Source organism: Stigmatopora argus, chromosome 4, assembly GCF_051989625.1.
Source record: "Stigmatopora argus isolate UIUO_Sarg chromosome 4, RoL_Sarg_1.0, whole genome shotgun sequence".
Lineage (NCBI taxonomy): Eukaryota > Metazoa > Chordata > Actinopteri > Syngnathiformes > Syngnathidae > Stigmatopora > Stigmatopora argus.
This window is the reverse complement of record NC_135390.1, coordinates 16,677,116-16,699,529: the sequence shown is the minus strand read 5'-3', so window position 1 is coordinate 16,699,529 and position 22,414 is coordinate 16,677,116. Positions and strand designations below refer to the sequence as shown.

General features: G+C 41.5%; 1 protein-coding gene across 1 annotated transcript in view; it reads left to right on the top strand.

Annotated features, from left to right (window-relative positions):
- The window catches only part of LOC144072708 (uncharacterized), a 36,520-nt gene extending 14,839 nt beyond the window's left edge, over positions 1-21,681 (top strand). Inside the window, exons 2-4 of the mRNA XM_077597925.1 lie at positions 15,259-15,371; positions 16,013-16,160; positions 21,592-21,681. Of these exons, the coding sequence (XP_077454051.1) occupies positions 15,259-15,371; positions 16,013-16,160; positions 21,592-21,597 (267 nt within the window). The 3' untranslated portion in view covers positions 21,598-21,681. The remainder of the gene's footprint in view (positions 1-15,258; positions 15,372-16,012; positions 16,161-21,591) is intronic.
- Positions 21,682-22,414: the final 733 nt, after the last annotated feature.

Genomic DNA, 22,414 nt, shown 5'->3' with positions numbered 1-22,414 from the left:
CTGCTCACATGACTTCCTTTTTGAATTTAACTTCCTTATGATATTGACGCTTAAATATTTTCGATTCAAATAGCATCTCAGAAATAGCACGTGCGAAGATTTTTCTTAAGACTTTCCCTTCAACGTAACACATTTGTACTCCCTATTAAAACCATGAATATGACGGTGAAAATGGTGAATCAGGGGGCGGCTTATACGAGGGAAATTGAAAAATTCAATGATTTTAATGCAATTTTAAGGGTACGGCTTATACGCGTAGGTGGCTAATATGCGAGAAAATATGGTATGTATGGTCACATTCGATTATGCCTTTGCGACCCAAAATGTGAAACACTACTTGGCACCCTGTGAAAAACAGGCCTATTTTCAACCTAATACCAAACAAAAAAAACCCAGTAGTACTCCCCCGAACGATTACATATTGTCCCGAGCTTTCACCAGACGCGTGTTTAGAATAATCGGGCGGCGCGGCGACTGCCACGGCGTGAACATAAAACAGCGGCAGCCCGACTCGCTACCGAGCGTGTAAATGGAATATCCTCCTCCAGTGGCTTATTGAGCAGCATAATTACGTCGCACATATTGAATTCCGCTAATGCGCCAAAGGTAGATGTTATTTAATACCGCCGCCTCCCTGGAGGGGCGCTGGGGAAGGCTCATTTGGAGCACGCGCTTTGTTGCCTCTCAGACCGAGTTTGCCACCGGGAAAGGCGGCCACGGCTCGCTTACCTGGCAACCCACTCGTCATTGCGAGACGGTCTCGCCAACCAAACGTGGTTATTCACGTGTTTATTTTATGCCGTAGAGCATTTTGAGGCTTTTCAGGGAAATTGATAAGGGAAAAATCACTTTATTTTATTTATTTATTTTTGTCTCATTGCGAGCGATGGACGTCCAATCCGTTTTGGACTGGGAGGGCTAGAAGCGAATAGCCCGGAAAATCCATATGGATTGGACGCCTTTTAAAGTTGATCCTTTTAAAGAGTACTAAGTTAAATTCTATGAAATTACAAAATGTGATTGGAATCAAATCCACAATTTGCTTCAGTTTTTAGTTCAGAATTGTATCATATTACCATTCATTTTTGTTTTTACAAATGTATTTATGGATAAAAGTATACACATTTTTTTTATAATAATCATTATCATGACATTAATATTATTATTACATAGTATATAATAACAGCAATTAAACAAAAATGCCTATTGAATTTAAATGTATTTTTAAAGTTATGCTTCCGTTTCTTATATTTAAGTTAATTTTTTTAATGTGCAATTTTAAAGTGACTTTGATCATTTTTGTTGAACAAATAGCCTCCTATTTCTGTATTGTGCTTTTATTTTTTATTTTTTGGGTGCTATTTGATATAAAAATGTAGTGGAAGTAAAAAAAAGTCCCAAAACAAGAGAGAAAATGATTCAATTATTTTTTTTCTCGATGAAAACATTGATTTCCCTCACTTGCATTGAATTTATACACAACTTCAATCATAAATGATGAAGACCAATCAAAGTAAACAGCGATTTTTAATGAAAAAAAAGATTCCCCAAATAAAGTCGTCAACTCTCCTTAAAAGTCTTTTAAATGTCCTACAAAAACAGTAAAACATTGAATTCCCATTTCTCAATCTTTCTATCAAACGAAGCATTTTTAATGCACAAAAATGCGCTAACAAATACAATAAGACAAAATATCGTAACAATTCCTCACTCATTTATGCCTCAAAAACACTCCTAAAAATAGTAAGTACACTTGCTATACCAGTCGCTATTTTCTCATCTTTTACCGGACAATTTTCAATTTATACATAATTTTCGGACCCTTTTGGGACCACGGCTTTATCTGTTATGGCTTGTTCAAATCATTGAATGTAAAGAGAATAGATTAATGCTGAATATGTTTCATTTTCATAAAGGAACAATCACCATGTTTTAGCCTGAGGGCTGGTTAACTTAAACGGTTTGCCACTGGAGGGTAATACTCACTCGAGCCTGAAGATGGCAGCCAAAACCTAGTTAGTCGTTGAAATCCGTCGTCTTTTATTTCTTCTCTTCTTCCTTCCCGAAACAGCGCAGTTTTCTTCCATAGGTCAAATGGGTTTTGATATTCATATTCATTGATATCAAACGTACAACTACGCGTGTGTTTGTCTCACTTAAACAAAAAAGTCAACGTGGTAAAAAAAGGGACGTTTAAAATATGGTAGATTTAAAATGGAATGAATTTTTCAGGCTGTTGTGTAAACAAAACAAGATGGATGACATCCCCAAAAAGTGATTGTAATGGTTGGACGGTGTTTGTTTATTTGTGATGGAGTGCAAATTTCCATGAGAACGAAAAATAAATGTTTGGCGAGGTTTAATAGTATTAAGTTACTTTTTTTGTGTGTAAAGAATTTGTGTCAAGTTAGCTCCGTTTTTTTCATAGTTGTAAGGAACACGTGAAGATGAATATTCTATATTTTTTTCAATGAATTTGTATCAATAACAACTTGCAGTGGACACTTGAAAAGTCTAGAATTTTGACCTGGATTATTCTTTAAAAATGATGCCTAATCATCATTAAATCAGCTTTTTGGTTGATAAGCTAATGCTACATTTTCGATGAAAAAGAATGTTCAAAAAGAACCATCAGTCTTATAAAGAAATATCACAATTTGACAGTTATTTTTGAAATGTTTGGCTAGGCCATTGACGCCCAATCCCTTTTAAAGGTCAGCCCTCCCAGTCGAAATGGATTGGACATCTATCCCCAACAACTACCAACTCCAATGCTATCTAACCTGTACTTCGCTGTAAAAGTTGTAACAATCCAAATGTTTTGGACATCTATTACCGTCACTGAAGATCAATTCTGAGTTCTCCTAAGAGATTAAGAAAACACCACTAAAACAGCACCCCAATATTCTCATTATTTTTATATTTCCAATCATCAAATGCAGTTGTAAAAACTCCCAATTAAAAAAAAATCATCCGTTTTCATATTGCCTATCTTCGCATGGGTCCGCCCCACTTCAGACAAAGAGGCGGGGTCGCCGTGGAAACAATGGGAGCTATGGGTAGACTGGGATTTGGGAGGGAGGGGTCAAGGGTGAAGGGGTAGTGGGGGGGGCACACCCAAACAGATGAGGGGTGGCGAGATAGAGACGGAGAGGTCGCCAAGGGTGGCGATCTGGCCTTCTTTATCCGTGCGGGGAGTCTGGGTCATGTCTGCGCCGTCACGCTCCAGCGCCCCATTATTGACTGCTCAAATTGATACCCCAACAATGAATGCGGGCACCTCATATGCGGCATGTGTTGGGGTAGCCGTGTCAAGGAGAAGCAGGGATGCGCAAACTGCTGCTATTTTAGTGCTAAAGACACAATAGGCTGAGAGGGGGGAGGGGTTCTAGGGTGTCTAAAGGCGGAAAAAACAGGGGTGGTGGGGCGCCCTTCCTGGTCTCGTTCAATAAATGAGAATAACTGAATCAGTGCTTTCTTTGGGGCTTGAGGGACGGAAGTGTGGTGCTTTGACACCTGTTGTTTCCATTTCCAAATGTTTTGGAACGGAAATATTAATATCTATTTTGCCCCCAAATCCCGATACCCGTTTTTTTTTGGAAAGCAAAATATAGCATCCTGTCTTATCTCATAAAAGAATATTCAATTAGTTGTAGCAAGATTCAAACTGCGTTAGACGTTTAGCGCTGTAAAGTGGTTAGCACGTCGGCCTCACGGTTCTGGGGTCGAGGGTTCGATCCCAGAATGGTCCTGACAATGTGGAGACTATTCGGGCTTGTGGGTTTTCCATGGGTACTCTGGTTTCCTCCAACATCCCAAAAACATGCATTGAATTGAATGATTTATTGTCATTATAGCCTCACCACAAAGCAAATAACAACAAACAAAGAAACCGATAAATAATTGAATACAAATAAGAAATAAATCAACAAATAAGTAGTCAATAACATAAATAAGCAGGGAGGTGCACAATTAACAACAAACAAATAATAAATGTAAAAAAAGTAATAAATAAGTAGTCAACATAGATACAACATAGATGAGTATTCAACATGAATAAGCTGGCTGGCTAACAGCTTAGCAATCAAACAGATAACAGAAGCAGATAAATAATCGAATAAAAATAATAAGAAATAAATCAACAAATAAGTAGTTAACAACATACATAAGCAGGGAGGTGCATAATTAACAACAAACACAAATAATAAATGTAAAAAAAGTAATAAATAAGTAGTCAACATAGATACAACATAGATGAGTATTCAACATGAATAAGCTAGCTGGCTAACAGCTTAGCGATCAAACAGAAAACAGAAGCAGATAAATAATCAAATAAAAATAAGAAATAAATCAACAAATAAGTAGTCAACAACATAAATAAGCAAGGAGGTGCACAATTAACAACAAACACAAATAATAAATGTAAAAAAGTAATAAATAAGTAGTCAACATGGATACAACATAGATAAGTATTCAACATGAATAATCTAGCTGGCTAACAGCTTAGCAATCAAACCAACAAAGTTCCCTTGTGAGGATAAGCAAAATGGAAAATGATTGATTATTTTTACGAATGTCATTCACGTAACAATTGAGCTCATCGCAGCTGTAGACGTCCAATCCCTTTGAACTGGGAGGGCTGGCCCAAATTTGTCACCACCTCAACGATAGCGATCCTCCTCTCTGACGGACGTCGTCAAACATGTGTACACAAGCGATCGTCGTGTCTTAAGCGTTTTCCCCCACCTCTCGTGTTTTTCTCCCCCTTTCTTTCATCTGCCCACGTGCCGCCATCTTCTTCTCCATCTATTTACTGGCAGCCCGACACGAACAGGGCAATTATCAGCCGTGCTAATTCGTCAGATCACGATCAAACGCCTCCTTCTTCCCTGCACTCGAGGGAACTCGCGACAGTGACAAACTTTCCTTTATTATTATTTGCAGTCAAGCACCAGGGAACTCAAAGACCCTCTTGGAACTGTTCACTCTTGGAAGAAATTCATTTTCCTGGAAACTAAAACTGTAAAATGAGCGGTGATGGAAATTTTAATGTCATTTTTCTTGTATAATGACAATACAGTAATCCCTCGAATATTGCGGTTAATGTAGACCAGACATTGCCGCGATAATCGAAAAATTGCAAAGTAGGGTCACCCCTATTAAAAAATAAAAATAATAATTTTCTGTGGCTTATGCTTGCGAGTTTCAGCAGATTTCACATTTTTATGAACGTAAAAAAATAAATAATAATTAATAGCAGAAAAAACGCAAAGTCGTGAATTTGTGATAAGTGAGGTCGCCATAATCGAGGGATTACTGTAAAGGTCTTTGATTAATTTTGAGGGAAAAAGAATAAACAAAAAAAGCTCTAATATTGCAAAAAGGTTTTTTACCTTCCCACCTAAAATTAATTTTATTTTATTGTTACTTTATTTCTTGTTGCGTTTGGTAAGTAGTGGTTTTTAATGAGCATTTATTTGGCAATAACTTGAAAACTAAAGCCTTTAATTCAAGTTTACTCTTAATTTAATTGTCCTTAAGTATGCCAACAGTCAGGAAAAAGACGCGTTATATTTATGTCCTAGCTAAGTTTGTAAACAGTCATATGCAAACAGTGTAATTTAATAAAGTCAGGTGATTATAAAAAAGAATTCTCAGAAAAAAATGGTACCATTATTTAAAAAAAAAAAAAAAAAAAAAAAAAAAAAGTCAATATTTACTAACAAGCTTGTAAAATTACTGATTTTAAGGTGATTCACCCTCAATACCCATTTAACAATTCACTAATTTAAACATAAAGTCTACAGTTATCATTTATGATCAGCCTTTTTGGTCAACTTTTAAAACACTTTAACAAACTCCTACTCGAAAATGATCCCAATCCAAAAATTTTTTAGCTGCGCGTTTACGCTAACATGCTAACGCGGAGTTAAAGTTTTAGCCTCATTCGACCATCTTCCCTAAAAAATGTGCGTTCCGTCCACTGCTCCGCCGTACTTTTTAATTATTATTATTGTTATCATCGTTATTATTATTTCACAGGCTGTTTAAAGATGTAACGCGGCCCACAAAGCCGCCTTTTTAATGACCAATTAACAGGAGCGCCGCAGCCTCGTGGAGGATTTGCCAGAGTAAACAGGGGTGCGGCGGCGGGCATGGCTTATCTTGTTACGCGCGTACAGTATAAACGTCCATACACACACGCAACACACACACAAACACACATACGAATGTGAAAAGAAGCTTATTAGAGGCGCAGCGCTGTTTACCAAAAACCTTGAGAGTCGGTCCAAAAAAAAAACTCTGATGGAAACTCTGACGAAATGGCGTGGAAGAGCGAGTAAATGAGCGCGGGCCGCATCATTAGCATTGCTCAATAATGTAGCTGGGGGGTAGGACGGCAGCACTCGAGGCCACGGGGCTTTCTGAGAGGCTAATTTGGACCGTGGCTTGTTTACGTGCCCCCCCCTCCAGCCTCAAGACGACCGGCGTGCTCCCCGGACGAAAAAAAAAATACAAATGAGTGGAGGCTCCTGATGAAATTCTTCGAGAGAAATGTTTCTCCCGCATGGCTAGCCACGGACGGTGTCAGAGGTCCGATCTGTTGCGACTGGGGGAGGTCGGCAGGGAGTAACCACCGTCTGGTGGACGGAGTGGACGATATTTATGCATTCATTCGTGCATTTTCTGAACTGCTTGGTGCTCACGAGGGTCGCGGGGGGTGCTGGATCCCCTCCCAGCTGACAACGGGCCAGAAGTGGGGGACACCCTGAATCGGTGGCCAGCCAATCGCGAGGCACGAGGAGACTTTGTGCTTTTTGCTTTCGCTTTGTTGTTCTGCGGCCTTTGACTATACTGTCTAACTTATAACTATGCCTTTTCTTGCTACTGTCACAATGAAATTTCCCGAATACGGGATGAATAAAGTTATCCAATCCAATCCAAACAACCATTCACGCTCACGCTCGTACCTAGGGGCAATTTAGAGTGTCCAATCAGCCTACTATGCATGTTTTTGGGAATGTGGGAGGAAACCGGAATACCCGGGGAAAACCCACGGAGCCCCCGGGAAGAACATGCAAACTCAACAGAGGTGGACCGACCTGGAATCGAACCAGGACCCCAGAACTGTGAGGCGAACGTGCCAACCACTCATCCGCCGCGCCGCAATATTCATTATTCATTATAGTACTTTTACTAATAAACTACAGTTTTGAGCATTGAAACTAAAAAAAGGGAAAAATGAAATTAAATGTATTTTAATTGAATTATTTAGTACCTTCATGTACTGTTGGGATTCCCTTGGTATAACAACTTTTTCTAAAAAATTGAAAAACAGTTACTTCAACCTTAAATATGATTTTATTGTCGTTAAAGTTAAATACAACTGAACTCTAGTGAATTTCCCAAAAAGTTTTCTTCAGCATTTAAGTCAGTCTGCCATTTTATTGCCTTCCGTAACTTGACTTCCACAACTTGCGAAAAAATAGCACCAGAGTGGCAAACAATTAGCTCCTCTCTTACTTTTATTATTTTTTTTAGAACACACCCAAATTAATCAGTGCCATTAAATACACATGTATACAGTGGTACCTCTACATACGACCTTAATTCGGGGGGACTTTATCCACGGCAACGCACTCGTAACCGAACAAACAAATTTAAATGAACTTGGATTAATATATACAGACACACTCAAACATATGTTTAATGTAACTTTACACAAAACTGTGTTCTAATTTTGTTTTAATTTTTTTTAACCTTCTCCTGGCCGGGTTAGCTGTTTGCCACGCCGCCACCCTCACGTTCGCTATTGATGGGCTGTTTGCTGTTGTATTCCCTTCAAAATACTCCGAAGATGATGCACACAAATGTCCTCACAATAGGATAACACACGACCACTTGCCAACGAGAAGTAGTCTTGAATGAGCGATCGCGGGAGCTAACAGGCTAAAGAAGGAATAACAGCCTACCCATGTTTTGATTGTGGGTAATGAAGTTTTATTCTGAGAGCTGATCATATGTAGAGGTACCACTGAATATTTAATTTTTTTCTTCTTTTTTTATGCTGCTTTTTAACGCTCACATCTTAAAATGTTGTCTAACTTGTTCGCCACCCATGATATTTTCCACGAAAAGGGCCATAAATTTTTTGGGGACTCAATGGTTGCCAAATATTGCACTTTTCCAGAGCGAATAATTTGCTCGAAATTTTACTCTTATCTCGAGCATCTCATAGGTAGAGCTGATCGTATGTAGAGGTACCACTGAATATTTTTTTTCTTTTTTTATGCTGCTTTTTAACTCTCACATCTTAAAATGTTGTCTAACTTGTTCGCCACCCATGATATTTTCCACAAAAGGGCCATAAACTTTTTGGGGACTCAATGGTTGCCAAATATTGCACTTCTCCAGTTTAAACTTTGGACTGCCACCCTCAAAAAAGCAAAATGTTAACTTAAGACCCGCTTTCTTCCGTACGAATCCCGGCACGATTCAACTTTCTTCCGCGGACGTAATATCACTTTTGTCTAATTGCCAGCCGATGTTGTTTTGTGTGCTTATGCTAACCTTTGTTTACATTCTAGTCACAGACGCCCAATCAGCACTGCGCATACACGCTCGCACACCGTCAGCGTATTAGCTTTCCGTCGAGGTGTTTGGGGTAGCGGGGATCAGACAACCCGCTTAATAAGACGGGGCGTTGATTGTATTTGTTTTCCATTTGTCTCTCGTCTTTTGAACACACCCGGCGGTAATCACGCCGCTAAGTGAGAGCCAAACGGGCGAGTCGCGGGCCCGACGTGGTACGAACGGCGGATCGAAAGGCTCAGTAGAACAATGGCCGTAAACGGTAATTCCCTCTTTCGCTATCCTCCCATTAGGAATATCCCATTGTAACGGCCAGACAAAGCCGGAATGGGAAGGGAACAATAAGTGCGCGGCTGACTCATGCTAATGTACTTAGCGTAATGAAAGCATGGCTTTTTGCTGTCGAGGCGCGTGTTGTTTGCGTCAGAACATTGTCAAACAAATAAAGAGGATGTGTTAAGAGCTCCTTGGGTGGTTGTTTAGTGGGAGGGAGGCGGCGAGAAAAGCAGAAAAAATGAGGGAAAAATGTCTTTTTGCACGGGATTGTTTGTATTTTGAGGACAAAATGACTGTGGTTTGATGATATGACAAAACATGATTGGCTTATGTTGCTGTCAATGAATTGGTTTTTGTACGAAGAACTGTATTTTCGGATACTTAGGTCACAACTGCTATAGAATACACAAAAGTGGGAAAAATATGTATGAGTGTCACTGGAGTATAAGTCGCATGCTTTGGGGGGCGGGTGGCAATTTTTTATTTGATCAGAAATACTCATTAATGTAAATTTAAGACAATTGAGAGCAACTGGCTAAATAGGGATCTGTTTATAGAAAAGTTTTTTAGAAAACTGTAACCTAAAGTAAATCATAACTCTGTTGTAGTTAGAGTAAAAAAATAGAAAAAAATAACATAGATTAGTGTCTTTTTTGGGCAGGTGCCAATTTTTTATTTGATCAGAAATACACGTTAAAGTAACAATAATACAATTGAGAACAACTGGGTAAACAGGTATCTGTTAATAGAAAAAAGTTTTTAGAAAACCTAAAGTAAATCATAAGACTTGTAGTCCGAGTAAAAAAAAAAAACATAGATACGTCGCATTTGTTTATCCGTCGCAGGGAAAGTATGGAAATAAAAAACGTGACTTATAGTCCGGAAAATACTGTATCTTACAATGAAAATCAAAATTTGACATTGCGTGGCATTCATCTAATTTTGATGTGAAAATACACAGTTGCAGTTGACGCTCATTTTGCTGGATCTTATTTATTATTATTATTATTATTATTTTATCTCTGTTGTGATCGAGACACCATCACCAATTGGTTAACGAGCTCATTGACTAGCTTCAAAAAGACAACAACAGCCCTATCGCGCCATTATGTCAACACAGCTAGACCGTGTTCCAGCTGTACTTTTAATTACCAGAGCGAGTCAATGCTTCTGCGCCCAAGACGGAAGGTATTGACGGACCACGCGAGGGGTTTTGATGAACGACCGCCTAATTAATGAACACGTACAGGCGGCAGAGACATATGTGTACTGGAAAACACTTCAATGTCGTTATCGACGTGGCGCTAGATCGGTCTTTTATTCATCAACCAAAGTCGAGCTGTGATGTGAAAATTGTCGCATATAACGTCTGAAGAAACTCTTACGAAGAGACAAATATCTGTCTTTTGTGACCTAAAAACCAAGACTTGCGTCCCTAGTATCAAAGACATCCAAGACACCACGAACTACCGTATTTTCTCGCACATAAGCCGTATTTGTCGCTAAAAAAAGATGACTTAACTGAGCGTACGGCTTATATGTGCATAAATTAGACTCGCCATAGTGGAAGACATTGCAACCGATATGGTCATTTATTTAAAAAATAAAGAAAAGATAAACAGATAAAACGCTCAACAAAATGTATTTTGACGTGTATGAATGAGATTCAAGAAAATAAAACACCGTATCTAGCATAAAACGTGAAAAAAGTGACTTGTGCCTGCCATTGCTCGCTCAGGGCGCTGTCATCTTACGTCGGGATGACAAACTAGACCGCTACGGACACACTTCCTGGTTGTACTGCTCACCTGACTTCCTTTTTGAATTTGTCTACATGCAAGCAACAGCCTTTAGGATTGTGCAATACAGCAATCAATTCAAAAAGTATCTCAGAAATACCACATGCGATGATTTTTCTTAGGATTTTCCCTTCAAAGTAACACATTTATACTCCCTATTAAAACCATGAATATGGAGGTGAAAATTGTGAATCAGGGGGCGTCTATTATGAGAGAAATTGTCCAATTCAACGATTTTAAGGCACTATTAAGGACGCGGCTTTTACGCGGAGGCGGCTAATATGCGAGAAAATACGGTATGTATGGTCCGGAAATTTCCCGAATATGGGATGAATAAAGTTATCCAATCCAATCCAATCCAAAATACATCACATTTGATTATGCCTGTGTGACCCAAAATGTGAAATACTACTTGGTACCCTTTGAAATACCAAACAAAAAAAAACAGTAGTACTCCCCCGAACAATTACATATTGTCCCGAGCTTTACCCAGACGCGTGTTTTAAATAATCGGACGGCACAAATATGGAGGTGAAAATTGTGAATCAGGGGGCGGCTTATACGAGGAAAATTGAAAAATTCAACCATTTTAAGGCAATTTTATGGGTGCGCCTTATTCGCGGATGCGACTAATATGCGAGAAAATACGGTAATATGCCAAGTAACATCAACAAATGAATTAGCACCAAAATTCCCAATAGGATCAGAAAACTATGACGTTGGAAAAACATCTTTTACAAAAAAATGGCATTCCTAAAGTGGCGTGCGTATCAAAGTATGACTTCCTGGATGACTAACGAGAACAACAAACAGACCCTCCGTCTCCATCTTCTTTTGCATCTGCCTCTCGCATCCCGGTCATGCTAATTGCTCCCAAGGTCAGGGTGTCGGATCCCTTCCCCTCCTGACTATGAATGGCGTGTTTTGATCGGTTCTAATTTGATTGGTGGATGGCGTCTGTCAGGGCGGATAGGGGCGGGGCTTTACAGCCCGCTGCTTTTGGTGCGGGAGGGCGGAGGCGCGTGTCAAGGCCACGCGTGTCAGGTTATGAAGTGTCGGCGGAGGAGAGCGTTACACGTCAGCGGGGACGTGTTTTTTCAGCCGTGTCAGAGTGCGGGAAGAGTGTTCGAGTATACGCGGGTGTCAGGGAGTGTTTTGATTGACTGTTTTTTGAGGGGACGTGTGCCCCGACGTGAGCGCCAACGCGATCCGACGTGGCCCGGCGTGCCATTTCACGAATTTCCGGCGTCGTCCGTTACACGCTCGAGTGACCCGCGTAAAAGCCGACGGTACTCGTGACTAAAACGGGGCACGAAAACAAGGAATATATGATAATTCATTTAAAAGTTAATCTTTTAACGAACAAACAAGTTCATGTACGTTCCTTCAACTGAAATATTAATTTTGTGTCTTGATTTTTGATTGGATATTCCCAGTCGTTCGTGACAAGGTGAATTACTGGCTAAGTTGTCGACGCAAATAAAAATGCCTTTTGCATCAGTTGTCCCGTAAAATGTCTAAAAGTAGGCACACTGTCATTAGCAATTTAGCTTGACGTGATAATTTATGCGTCTTTATTTTTTTTGACTGGCAAAAAAACCAAAGTATTTACATCTCAATGGGAAGAAAATGCAGCAGCCTGACTGATTGTTTCTTTCTCAACAATTATTTTAACATCTTTTAGAATTTCCAAAATAGAACGTCGACTGTCAAATTGAGGATGCGGTAAATTTGCTTAGCTACACAACGATTTGAATGTCTTTTTTTTCCCCACAACAACCCGTGCCTTGTCATCATCGACTGTTCTTTTTTGAGCCTTTGCTTTGAAACGTTAATTTTGAATTGTGCCTCACTCAAATGACTTAAAGGAGACGTATTTTTTTTTCCCCACCATTAGGATTTAAAAAGTCCAAACGTACAAAATGGACCCTCAACGGTAACACTATATTAAAAGTGTAAAAAATGCACTTTATGCACGGCAACGCGCTCGTAACATAACATAAACACATTAAAATGAACTTGGATTACGATGCAGTCACACTCAAAAATAAATTTAATCTAACGTTACACTAAACTTAATTCTAATTTTATTTTAAATTTTAATACCTTCTCCCTGGTTGGCTCTATTGGCCCCGCCTCCACCCTGACTTTCAGATGCAACCTATCGAAAGTTGTTTGCTTTTGTCTTCCCTTCAAAATATTCTCAATATGATGCACACAAATGTCCTCACAATAGGATAACGCACAGCCACTTGCCAACGAGCAGTAGTATATACTCCTCTCGTATTAGCGAACAAGCTCCGCCATTCGCACTGAAAAAAAAACACTGAAAAAATGCAATGCTCCGCCCAGTGCTCGTAGAGCCATTACACGGGGGAGTTGTGACCAGAAAGACGGTGGCCATGATGTTCTTATGAGCAGCCTCTCGCATCCGCTGTATGCTCGTATATCAAAATTTCTCTCGTATCGCAAGATAAATATTTGCTCAAAATTTTACTCGTATCTCAAATTGCTCATATGTCGGGGAACTCATATGTCAAGGTATTACTGTATATAGCCAGTTGAGAACGGCATATCTTATTTTAGCGTTTTCATGTGTTTATATTATCATGGGAGGGCACGGGTAGAGTGGTTTGTGTGTACGCCTCACAGTTCGGATGATTTGATTCAATCCCTGGTGGTTTCCTGCCTGCTTGTTTTTTTTTTTTTTCCGAGGTAATCCGGTTTCCTTCCACATTCCAAAAACAGGCATGTTGCTCAATGACCCTACACGTGTTTTACATGTCCCGTTTTAACGCATCGCCGATAAATTTTGGCATTTTGAGTTCTGTAAAGTTGGAAACATTTGACTAAACAACAGGCAGAATCTTAACATGATTCCCAAAAATCAAACTAAAGTGGAAATACCACAGCTCTAATTAAACTAATTGGCTTTGCCGGTCCTGCCAATCAAACGGCGACGTCTTCCACTTTTTGACGCCAATCGACTTTAATGGCGCCGGCTTGCCATTGGGTGAGCCTGTAACCGTCAATCAAACAGTGGCCAGTTGAGTATTTTCGACCTTTTCCCCTCCCACCGGGAATCTGCCAGGTGTGAAAATAATAGCTGCTTAGCACGCCTCGCCAGTTGAAAATGTTTACATACCTATCAACTTATACGTTTTATCATTAAATTGTGTACACCGTATAACCACGTTTGTACGGGAGAAAATGTTTTTTTGTAAAAGCGATCTCGTTTTACTGATTTCGGGTCTAAACCTTACACTAACCTTAATTCTAATTTTGTTTTACATTTTAATACCTTTCTTCTCCCGGGTTGGCTCTATTGGCCCCGCCTCCACTCTGACTTTCAGATGCAACCTATCGAGGGTTCTTTGCTTTTGTCTTCCCTTCAAAATATTCCCAAAATGATGCACACAAATGTCCTCACAACAGGATAACGCACGACCACTTGCCAATGAGAAGTAGTATATACTCCTCTCGTATTAGCGATCGCTCCGCCATTCGCACTGACTAACGGGGTAAAAAACACTAAAAAACGCTCCGCCCATTTCACGAGGGAGTTGCGACGGGAAAGACAGTGGTCATGATGTTCTTATGAGCAGCCTCTCGCGTCCACTGACTGCTCGTATGTCAAAATTTGTCTCGTATATCAAGATAAATAGTGGCTCAAAATTGTACTCTTATCTCAAATTACTGGTATGTCGAGGCACTCGTATGTTGAGGTACCACTGTATAAATATAGCCCCTCACCAAGTAATGTTCCCAGACAGTCAAGCGGTACTCGGACGTTTCGTCGAAAGACGTTTGGTCCCCGGACGTTTGGTCGACCGGACGTTTGGTCGAACGGACGTTTGGTCGACCGGACGTTTGGTCGAACGGACGTTTGGTCGACCGGACGTTTGGTCGAACGGACGTTTGGTCGAACGGACGTTTGGTCGACCGGACGTTTGGTCGACCGGACGTTTGGTCGACCGGACGTTTGGTCGCCGGGTTGTTACTGTTGAAACCAGCTCTCACAATTATAATCATGAGAGAGAGAAAGAGAGAGTTTAATATCTAAATATCTAATATCAAAATATCAACTGTAAACTCTCTGTCATAATTTGACAGTGAGTGAACTCGGCGACCAAACGTCCGGTCGACCAAACGTCTTTCGACGAAATGTCCAGTCACGCAGTCAAGCTGTCAGCGACAAACAGCGACATCTACAGAATCTTCAATTTAGTGCATACAAAAGGTGCACTGACTGCTTGTATACCCTGTCCACTTTGGGGAAAATTTTAGACTTAAGTGCACCCTATGTGAGTTTGTGCGGGTTATCGTCGCTTGATAAGTGGAATTGCAATCATTAATAAGGGGAGCACTTGGCCGATGTCGACAGGTATGTTTTTATTTCCACAAAGCGTGTTGGCTCCTCTCTTGACACGAAGAAAGGAAATAGAAACATCTCGAGGTATCTCTGCTCTCGAGGAGAGACAAATAAACAGCGTGGGCTCTTTATCAGCAAAGGAAAGAGACAATAGCCACACAGGTCTCATTTTAGTCACTGCCAACCCCCCGTTTTTTCTTTTTCTTTCATTTTCCTCAGGCGTCGTTCTCCTCAATGGCGAGCCTATTTGCGGCGTGTTTGTTTTCACACTTTCTCCCCCACTTTGGGATTTTCCTCGCGCCGGGATGGATGCGAGGCATGTATAACCTCAGGTAAGCTCAAGTGAAAGCGGCCCGACTCGCCGCCGCCGCCGCCGCCATACGTGTGTGCGCGCTTGTGTGTGTGCGCACTTGTGTGTGTGTGTGTGTCCGTGGGAGGCTCTGGCTCATCTCTGCCTCTGCATCCCTGTAGCCTTAATCTGTGACAGACCATTTCATAATCACAGCCGAGGGCCCTTCCTCCTCTTCTTCTTTTTCTCCTCTTCCTCCTTTTCCGTCTTCCCGTGCTCCTCCTCATCCTCGCCGTCCTCCCAAAATGCAATAATTCACAAGCGTGCAGCCCCCTCCCACAGGCGGATTAGCAGGCGGCGTGCTCGTCCTACATAATCCAGGCACAATGAGGCCTGCAACAGTGGCGCCGTGTATTCGCGTTTTTTTCTCCAAAATGGACACCAAGGGTACCTGAAGTTGGGGCAACCTCGCATCCGGCGCCGCCGACCCAGATCTGGACCGTGGCGTTGTTTTGGGTGGCTTGCGAAAGCACATTATGGGGATCGGTGTTGCGTATTTTGGCAAAATGGTCAAATTTTCCAAGTATTGAAATACCTAGGAATCACTTTTGACTCATAACTTGTCGTTAAACGATAGATAAAAAACACACTGAATAGAATTCAATTCATTTTGTCCAATTTTAGGTTCATCAGAAACAATAGAACTGGGACAATACTGGTAAATATGAAGATGCCACCTTTGTTTACAAAATCTTCCATCACAAAGCTCCTCCTTCACTGCAAGATTTTGTACCAGAAAAATCCAACACATCAACAAGGGCTGGCTCTAGAGGTAAATGTGCAGTATGTTAGTAGTTTACAAAAAATTCCATTACAAAGCTCCTCCTCTACTGCAAGAATTTGCAAAAAAAACCTAAAAAATCAACAAGGGCTGGCTCTAGAGGTGACTGTGTAGTATGCTCATGAACAGGAATATGTATATGTTCATTAATATGTACTGTCCCTTTATTAAATAAGTCAAACTCAAATTTTCAGATTAGATTACTTTAAGGGAGCTGTGAATTATGAAAAAAATTGGCTTTCAATCAAAGAACTGCAGTTTTGTGTTCAGACCACTTGTTTTGTCTCCAAACATTGAAGTCCGGCTAGCTGTGGGGTCTCAAACCCGTTCCGCACAATCCAACCGATCCAAGTGAGGAGTCTTATAAACTTGAAAAAGGTGTCCTCTGATTGTTGGGCCTTTCCAGATGACTTCCTGTTATTTTGGGGGAATTCTAAGATTCCTTATCAACTCATTGGCACCCTCATCGACAAAAAATCAATTCTGTACTTACCATATGAACGCGCTACAAAGTGCCCAACAGGCAGAACAACACAGCGGGCCGGATAGGACCCCCACTCGGGGCCCCCCGTTTGACACCCCCACTCTATTCCCTCCAGTGCACAAACACAGGTTGTCGTCCAAAAGAACACACACACACACAGACACACAAACGTAGGGACCCACGGAGCTGCTGAGCGATAGCTTCGGCGGCGCGTCCGATCGCTCACGTTGACAAACGGCGGGTGACAGCCCGACTTGAGAAAACCGCCCCCTCCCACCCAAAACACCTAAGCTGTGAGGTGGGACGTAGCAGCCAGTTCCTTCATCTTATTTTCCCCGGCTGTGTCCGACTTTTCTAGCTCGCTACTTTCCTCGTCAGAAATGTCTTCGCCCGACAACAACCGTTAACCCCCCCCCTCCCCGCCCGATGACGTCCCTCTCGGGGAGTGATAGATTCCCCCTCTGTTCATTTATCCTGGAAGCGGAGGACACGGCGGGTGCCGTGCGATCCATCTCGGCGGCGACGGCGGGAGCGAGCGCCGCGTCCCTGATCACGGGGCCTATCAATCTCACTCATAAGATCGGCGCTGTTGTCAGGAAGCCAGAAACGCGCCCAACTTCCTTCCTACTGTACACAACGTAGTTCACTTCCTTCCTGGCAAGGGCGGAGCGGGAGAGGGCGCTATTTCCAGCTAGATCTCATTTCGACCGTTCCATTCGAAAATATCCATCCGATTTTCAATAAATTAATACGAGAGGAGTACATACTACTTCTCGTTGGCAAGTGGTCGTGCGTTATCCTATTGTGAGGACATTTGTGTGCATCATTTTGGGAATATTTTCAAGGCAAGACAAAAGCAAACAACCCTCGATAGGTTGCATCTGAAAGTCAGGGTGGAGGCGGGGCCAATAGAGCCAAAAGTTATCAAAATGTCAAACAAAATTAGAATTAAGTTTAGTGCAAGGTTAGATTAAACTTATTTTTGAGTGTCTGCATCGAAATCCAAGTTCATTTAAATTTGTTTGTTATGTTACGAGCGGGTTGCCGTGCAAAAAGTCTCTCTCTCTCTCCCCTCCACAAAATCCGTCTAATTTTAGTACTATTAAACACATTAGTACTATTAAACAACAAACAAACAGATACATAATAATCAATAAATAAGTAATACATAATGAAGTAGTCAACATAGATAATGATAATGCAATTCCAATGCAAAAATAAAGAGCTAAACGCTAACGCTGTCAATGAACGTAATTTCCTGCTGGGAAAATGTCTATCAATTATCAACCGCGTGTTACGCCCCCCCGCCCATCGCCATGTTGTGTCCGCCATTGGTTAGATTAACGCGAGGGTCTCCAGGAAATGAAGTCTGCCGAGGAAATGAAAGATATTAAAAGACGAAGCGTTAAACGTCTCGCGGATCACGTGACCGTCCCGTACGCCATATCGCGCGCTCTCCAGTCATTAGACCGTGTCAAACGGCGGCGGGTGACTTATTATGGCATCTGTGGCGACAACCCCTCGCCGACTCCGGCTAATTGTCCCCAGCGCTCGCCACTTAATGAACGTAATTACCGCCTTCCTCGCCGTTCGCCCCGTGATTAATTGTTACAACGTTCCTTTGTTGCGTGGCCACCGATTGCCAACGCCACTGCCATTTTTGGTCGGGCAAATCACGGGGCAAAGCCCCCCGTCCAGAGCAATGTTGAAATAACAGGAAGTGGAGGACTCCCCAATCAATGGGTGCTGTCACTCTTTTCATCTTGGTGGACTGAAACAAGTCTGGAAAAATATTTTCGCCACGAAATATGCAAAAATTCCCTCCGTAACAATAGCGTGGCTTCCTTGACGAGTGTCAAGTGAAGCCCAAAAAAAAAAAAACAACAACCCCAAGACAAAGCGTGTCGGCTCGGCAATTATCTCGGACGTGTTTGGCGAGACGAGCTCATTGAGAGGCGGTCGCCCAGTTCAGCCCGGCGTCGGCTTAATAAGCCGTGGCCTTTTGCGTTAAGGTGCCATTTGCCAGTCAGACGTGACAAAGCAAAGTCCAGAGTTTGCGTTCTTTAGTCCAGACCAAGTCAAAATGGCTGGATGTCATTCTGGTTCACGTTGCCACTTCTGTAGAACATACCTCTAAACTTGTACGTTTTTTTCCCGTATATTATACGTTTTTCAAATTGGACGTCATATAAAAACTTTTTTTAAAGTATGTTTTTGGTAAAACTACAGTAATACTTCGACAGACGAGTGCCCCGACATACGAGCAATTTGAGATACGAGTAACATTTCGGGCAAATATTTGTCTTGAGATAGGAGACAAATTTTGATATACGAGCATATAGCGGAAGCAAGAGGCTGCTCATAAAAACATCACGGGCACTGTCTTTTCCGTCGCAACTCCCTCGTGTAATGTCTCTGCGAGCACTGGGCGTTTTTTTTCCCTTAAGTCAGTGCGAATGGCAGAGCGATCGCTAATACGAGAGGAGTATATACTACTTCTCGTTGGCTAGTGGTCGTGCGTTATCCTATTTTGATATTATGTGTGCATCATTTTGGGAATATTTTGGAGGGAAGACAAAAGCAAATAGAGCCAACCTGGCCGGGAGAAGAAAGGTATCAAAATTTAAAACAAAATTAGAATTAAGTTTAGTTTAAGGTTAGATTCAACTTATTTTTGAGTGTGTCTGCATCGTAATCCAAGTTCATTTCAATTTGTTTGTTATGTTACGAGCGTGTTGCCGTGCAAAAAGTCCCCCCCCTCTCCCCTCCGCGAAATCCGTCTAATTTTAATAACTTTAAACATATTTTACTACTATTAAATCACTAGTTATTTGTTACTTTGTTAATAGATGGCGAATTAGAATAAATAAAAATGTTTTTCCCAATCCAATGTCCTGTTTTTGGTGTTTTTTTCAGAGAGTTGGAACGAATTAATTTGTTTTTATTTCATTTCTTTGGGTAATGTTCATTTGAGTTACAAGTAAATCGACATACGAGCTCAGTCCCGGAACGAATTAAGCTCATATCTCGAGGTACTACTGTATCTCGCTTTCCCCATTTCGGCTCTAATCCGGATCGTCTCGGTCACAGGTAGCAAACGAAAATATCATCGACTTCTAAAATAACTAAAATTCCCGCCCACTTCAGATGTCGCTTGCACAAATGTTCCCTCCCACTAAATTGCCGTTTACACAACTGCTCTAATACAAAAATGTCACCTTCAAATCATCCCAAATTTCCATCCTATTGAACAAAATGTCAACAAAGGCAGCATGTTATAAATCCAATTTTTTCTCGCAATAACAGCTGAGCCGATTAGCAGCATTGTTGCCAAGACCTCATTACACTTCTCAATTTTTGGGACAATTTCAAGAATTGGAAGGAATCGTCTCGTGCGCTCGAGTCGATACGAGAAACGCGGGAAAAAAAAACGGTGTGTCGAGTGTGCCTGTAGTATCTGTATATGTAATAATGCATTTATGTATTAGCTTCAGAGGGCTTAAGTGTGAAGCTGTGCACAACTGCTCCGGTAACGGAATGTCAAATAGGATCCGTCGCTCCGTTCCAGCGCGTTCCGTATAATGCCGTAATGAAAGGCGAGGATTTATACCGCATTAGCAACGAGCTCCATCAGATTTACAGCCGTAAATCCATTCCGTAGCGGCCAAGTTTTCCTCCCGTAACGTTTTCCGGGACGCTTAATTTAATTTGCCCTCCGAGTGCCAGCTTGTTCTTTGGTGTCAGGTGAATGAAATCATTTGCTTTACTTTGCGCCTAAACTGTGGAAATTGCCCCGTGTATTTCCTCATTTTTTTCCAATGCCGTGATTGGGAAACGTGTGCGTGCCATTAGCTTTTTTGCTAAGCCGCGTGGATTACCTGCAACGGTCCTATTATATTTATAACGCTTTCCACAAAACCAGCACCACCTTTGCCTCCATTACGCCCACGCTCCGCCTTTTCCCATTAATTCCCTTTCTCGCCGCGCCTTTAAACGCGGAATAACGGCGGCGCGGGTTTTAATTCCAATACCGCCAACTCCGCCAATGTGTTCAACATTCAAGCCGTCGCCAGTGTCATCCCGCTTTGCTTTTTTTTCGCCACCTCAGCACAATTGCGGTAATCCCTCAGAAGTCCGGGCGAAAAGCGAACGGCGGCGGGCGGGCGGGTCGCCGCTGGAAAAAAAGCATGGCGTCGCATCCCGATTTCCGTTTAGCGACATTCGGGCCGATTTGGAGTGTTTTCTCTCGCGTTTGATCAAAATCAACACTGGCCTGATTCTTGGATGACTCAAGGATTATCTGGGGTGGGTTTCCTTTTGATGTGGGGGGTTTTGAGTCAACCAACCCCCCTTTCTTGTTTTTTCGGGAAAAAAATCGGTAACCGGGATTCACGAATGCCAATGATGAGAGAAAATTTGAGCATTTTCTTGTGATTCAAGTCACTTGAAAGATGTCTCGAAAAATGGATCTTGAGTCGTCTTGTGGTGTAATGTGAGTTCTAAGTGTTAGATATTAAATTTCAAATGTTCTATAAAATGCCAGGTGTCAAATGGGAGGCCCTGGGGCCAGATCCAGCCCGGGCACGTCACTTGGTGCGGCCCGCAAACAGAAATCAACCCGTTTTATGTCCCCTTCATGTCTTATGCAAACATTCAAATAAGCATTTAATTTAGAAATTTTATTTAATTAAGAATTGTTTTTGTCTTTTAGAAAAAAAATACAAAAAAAATACCCAAAAAATATATAATTTAAATTTTAGAATCAAAAAGCTATTTCATATACCCTAAAAAAACAAAAAAACAAAATAATATTCATTCTTTTTCACCTTTTCTTAAAAATTCAGATAAAAATATATCATCCTGGTGTTTACTATCTGGAAAAAAAAGTACTAACATTTTTGTGGTAATAAAATTGATAAATAAATTCTATGTTTACAGGAATAGCAATACAATCGTCACATGAAGCTGAACAAAATTAGCATGCATGCTCCTTTGCCATCAACTGCGAGGCTGATTTCCTCAGGTATCTTAAAAAAATGACTCTGAACGATCATAATGCTCTTCATGTTCCCGATTATCGCTTAACAAATACCGTGTCTGCAGATATCAAATTCCTGGACGTGCTCTTTTTGGTCATCTGAAGTACACCGCACACAAAGCACTTGCAACCAAGGTGCATTCTCACCGTCTTGGGGTACACTGGACGTCATTAAAGGCATCATCCTGAGATGATACCGGCCGGCCTTGTAATCCGAGCGCATGTTCGCACCAGCCTCGGCAACTCCAAAGAGCCTTGTTAATCCTCACCCCCCCCGTTGCCGTCTGTGTTGTCAGGTGAGTGCCTGAATACTAATAAACATGCGCTAATGCTAGCTTAGCCTTGAGGTGGACGTTTGACTTGGATACAGTGCGCAGTTATTATCATGGTCTTCATGTGTCTACTGACACTTATTGTCTAAATTATTGGTACAAAGCGTAATATCTGGCACGTGGTACCGTTTGCGGATACTCGAATAGTACCGTAATTCTTCACATATAATTTGTAGCTGAAAAAAATGATGACTGAATCAAGGGTAGGGCTTATATGCGCAAAAATTAGACTTGACATCCAGGAAACTGCTAGGTGGCAAAGACGAAATGTCGTAACGCAAGACAATGCGGCCGATACGGTCAAAAACTAGACCGCTAAGGACACACTTCCTGGTTGTACTGCTCACGTGACTTCCTTTTTCAATTTGTCTACGTGCTGGCTATACCCTTT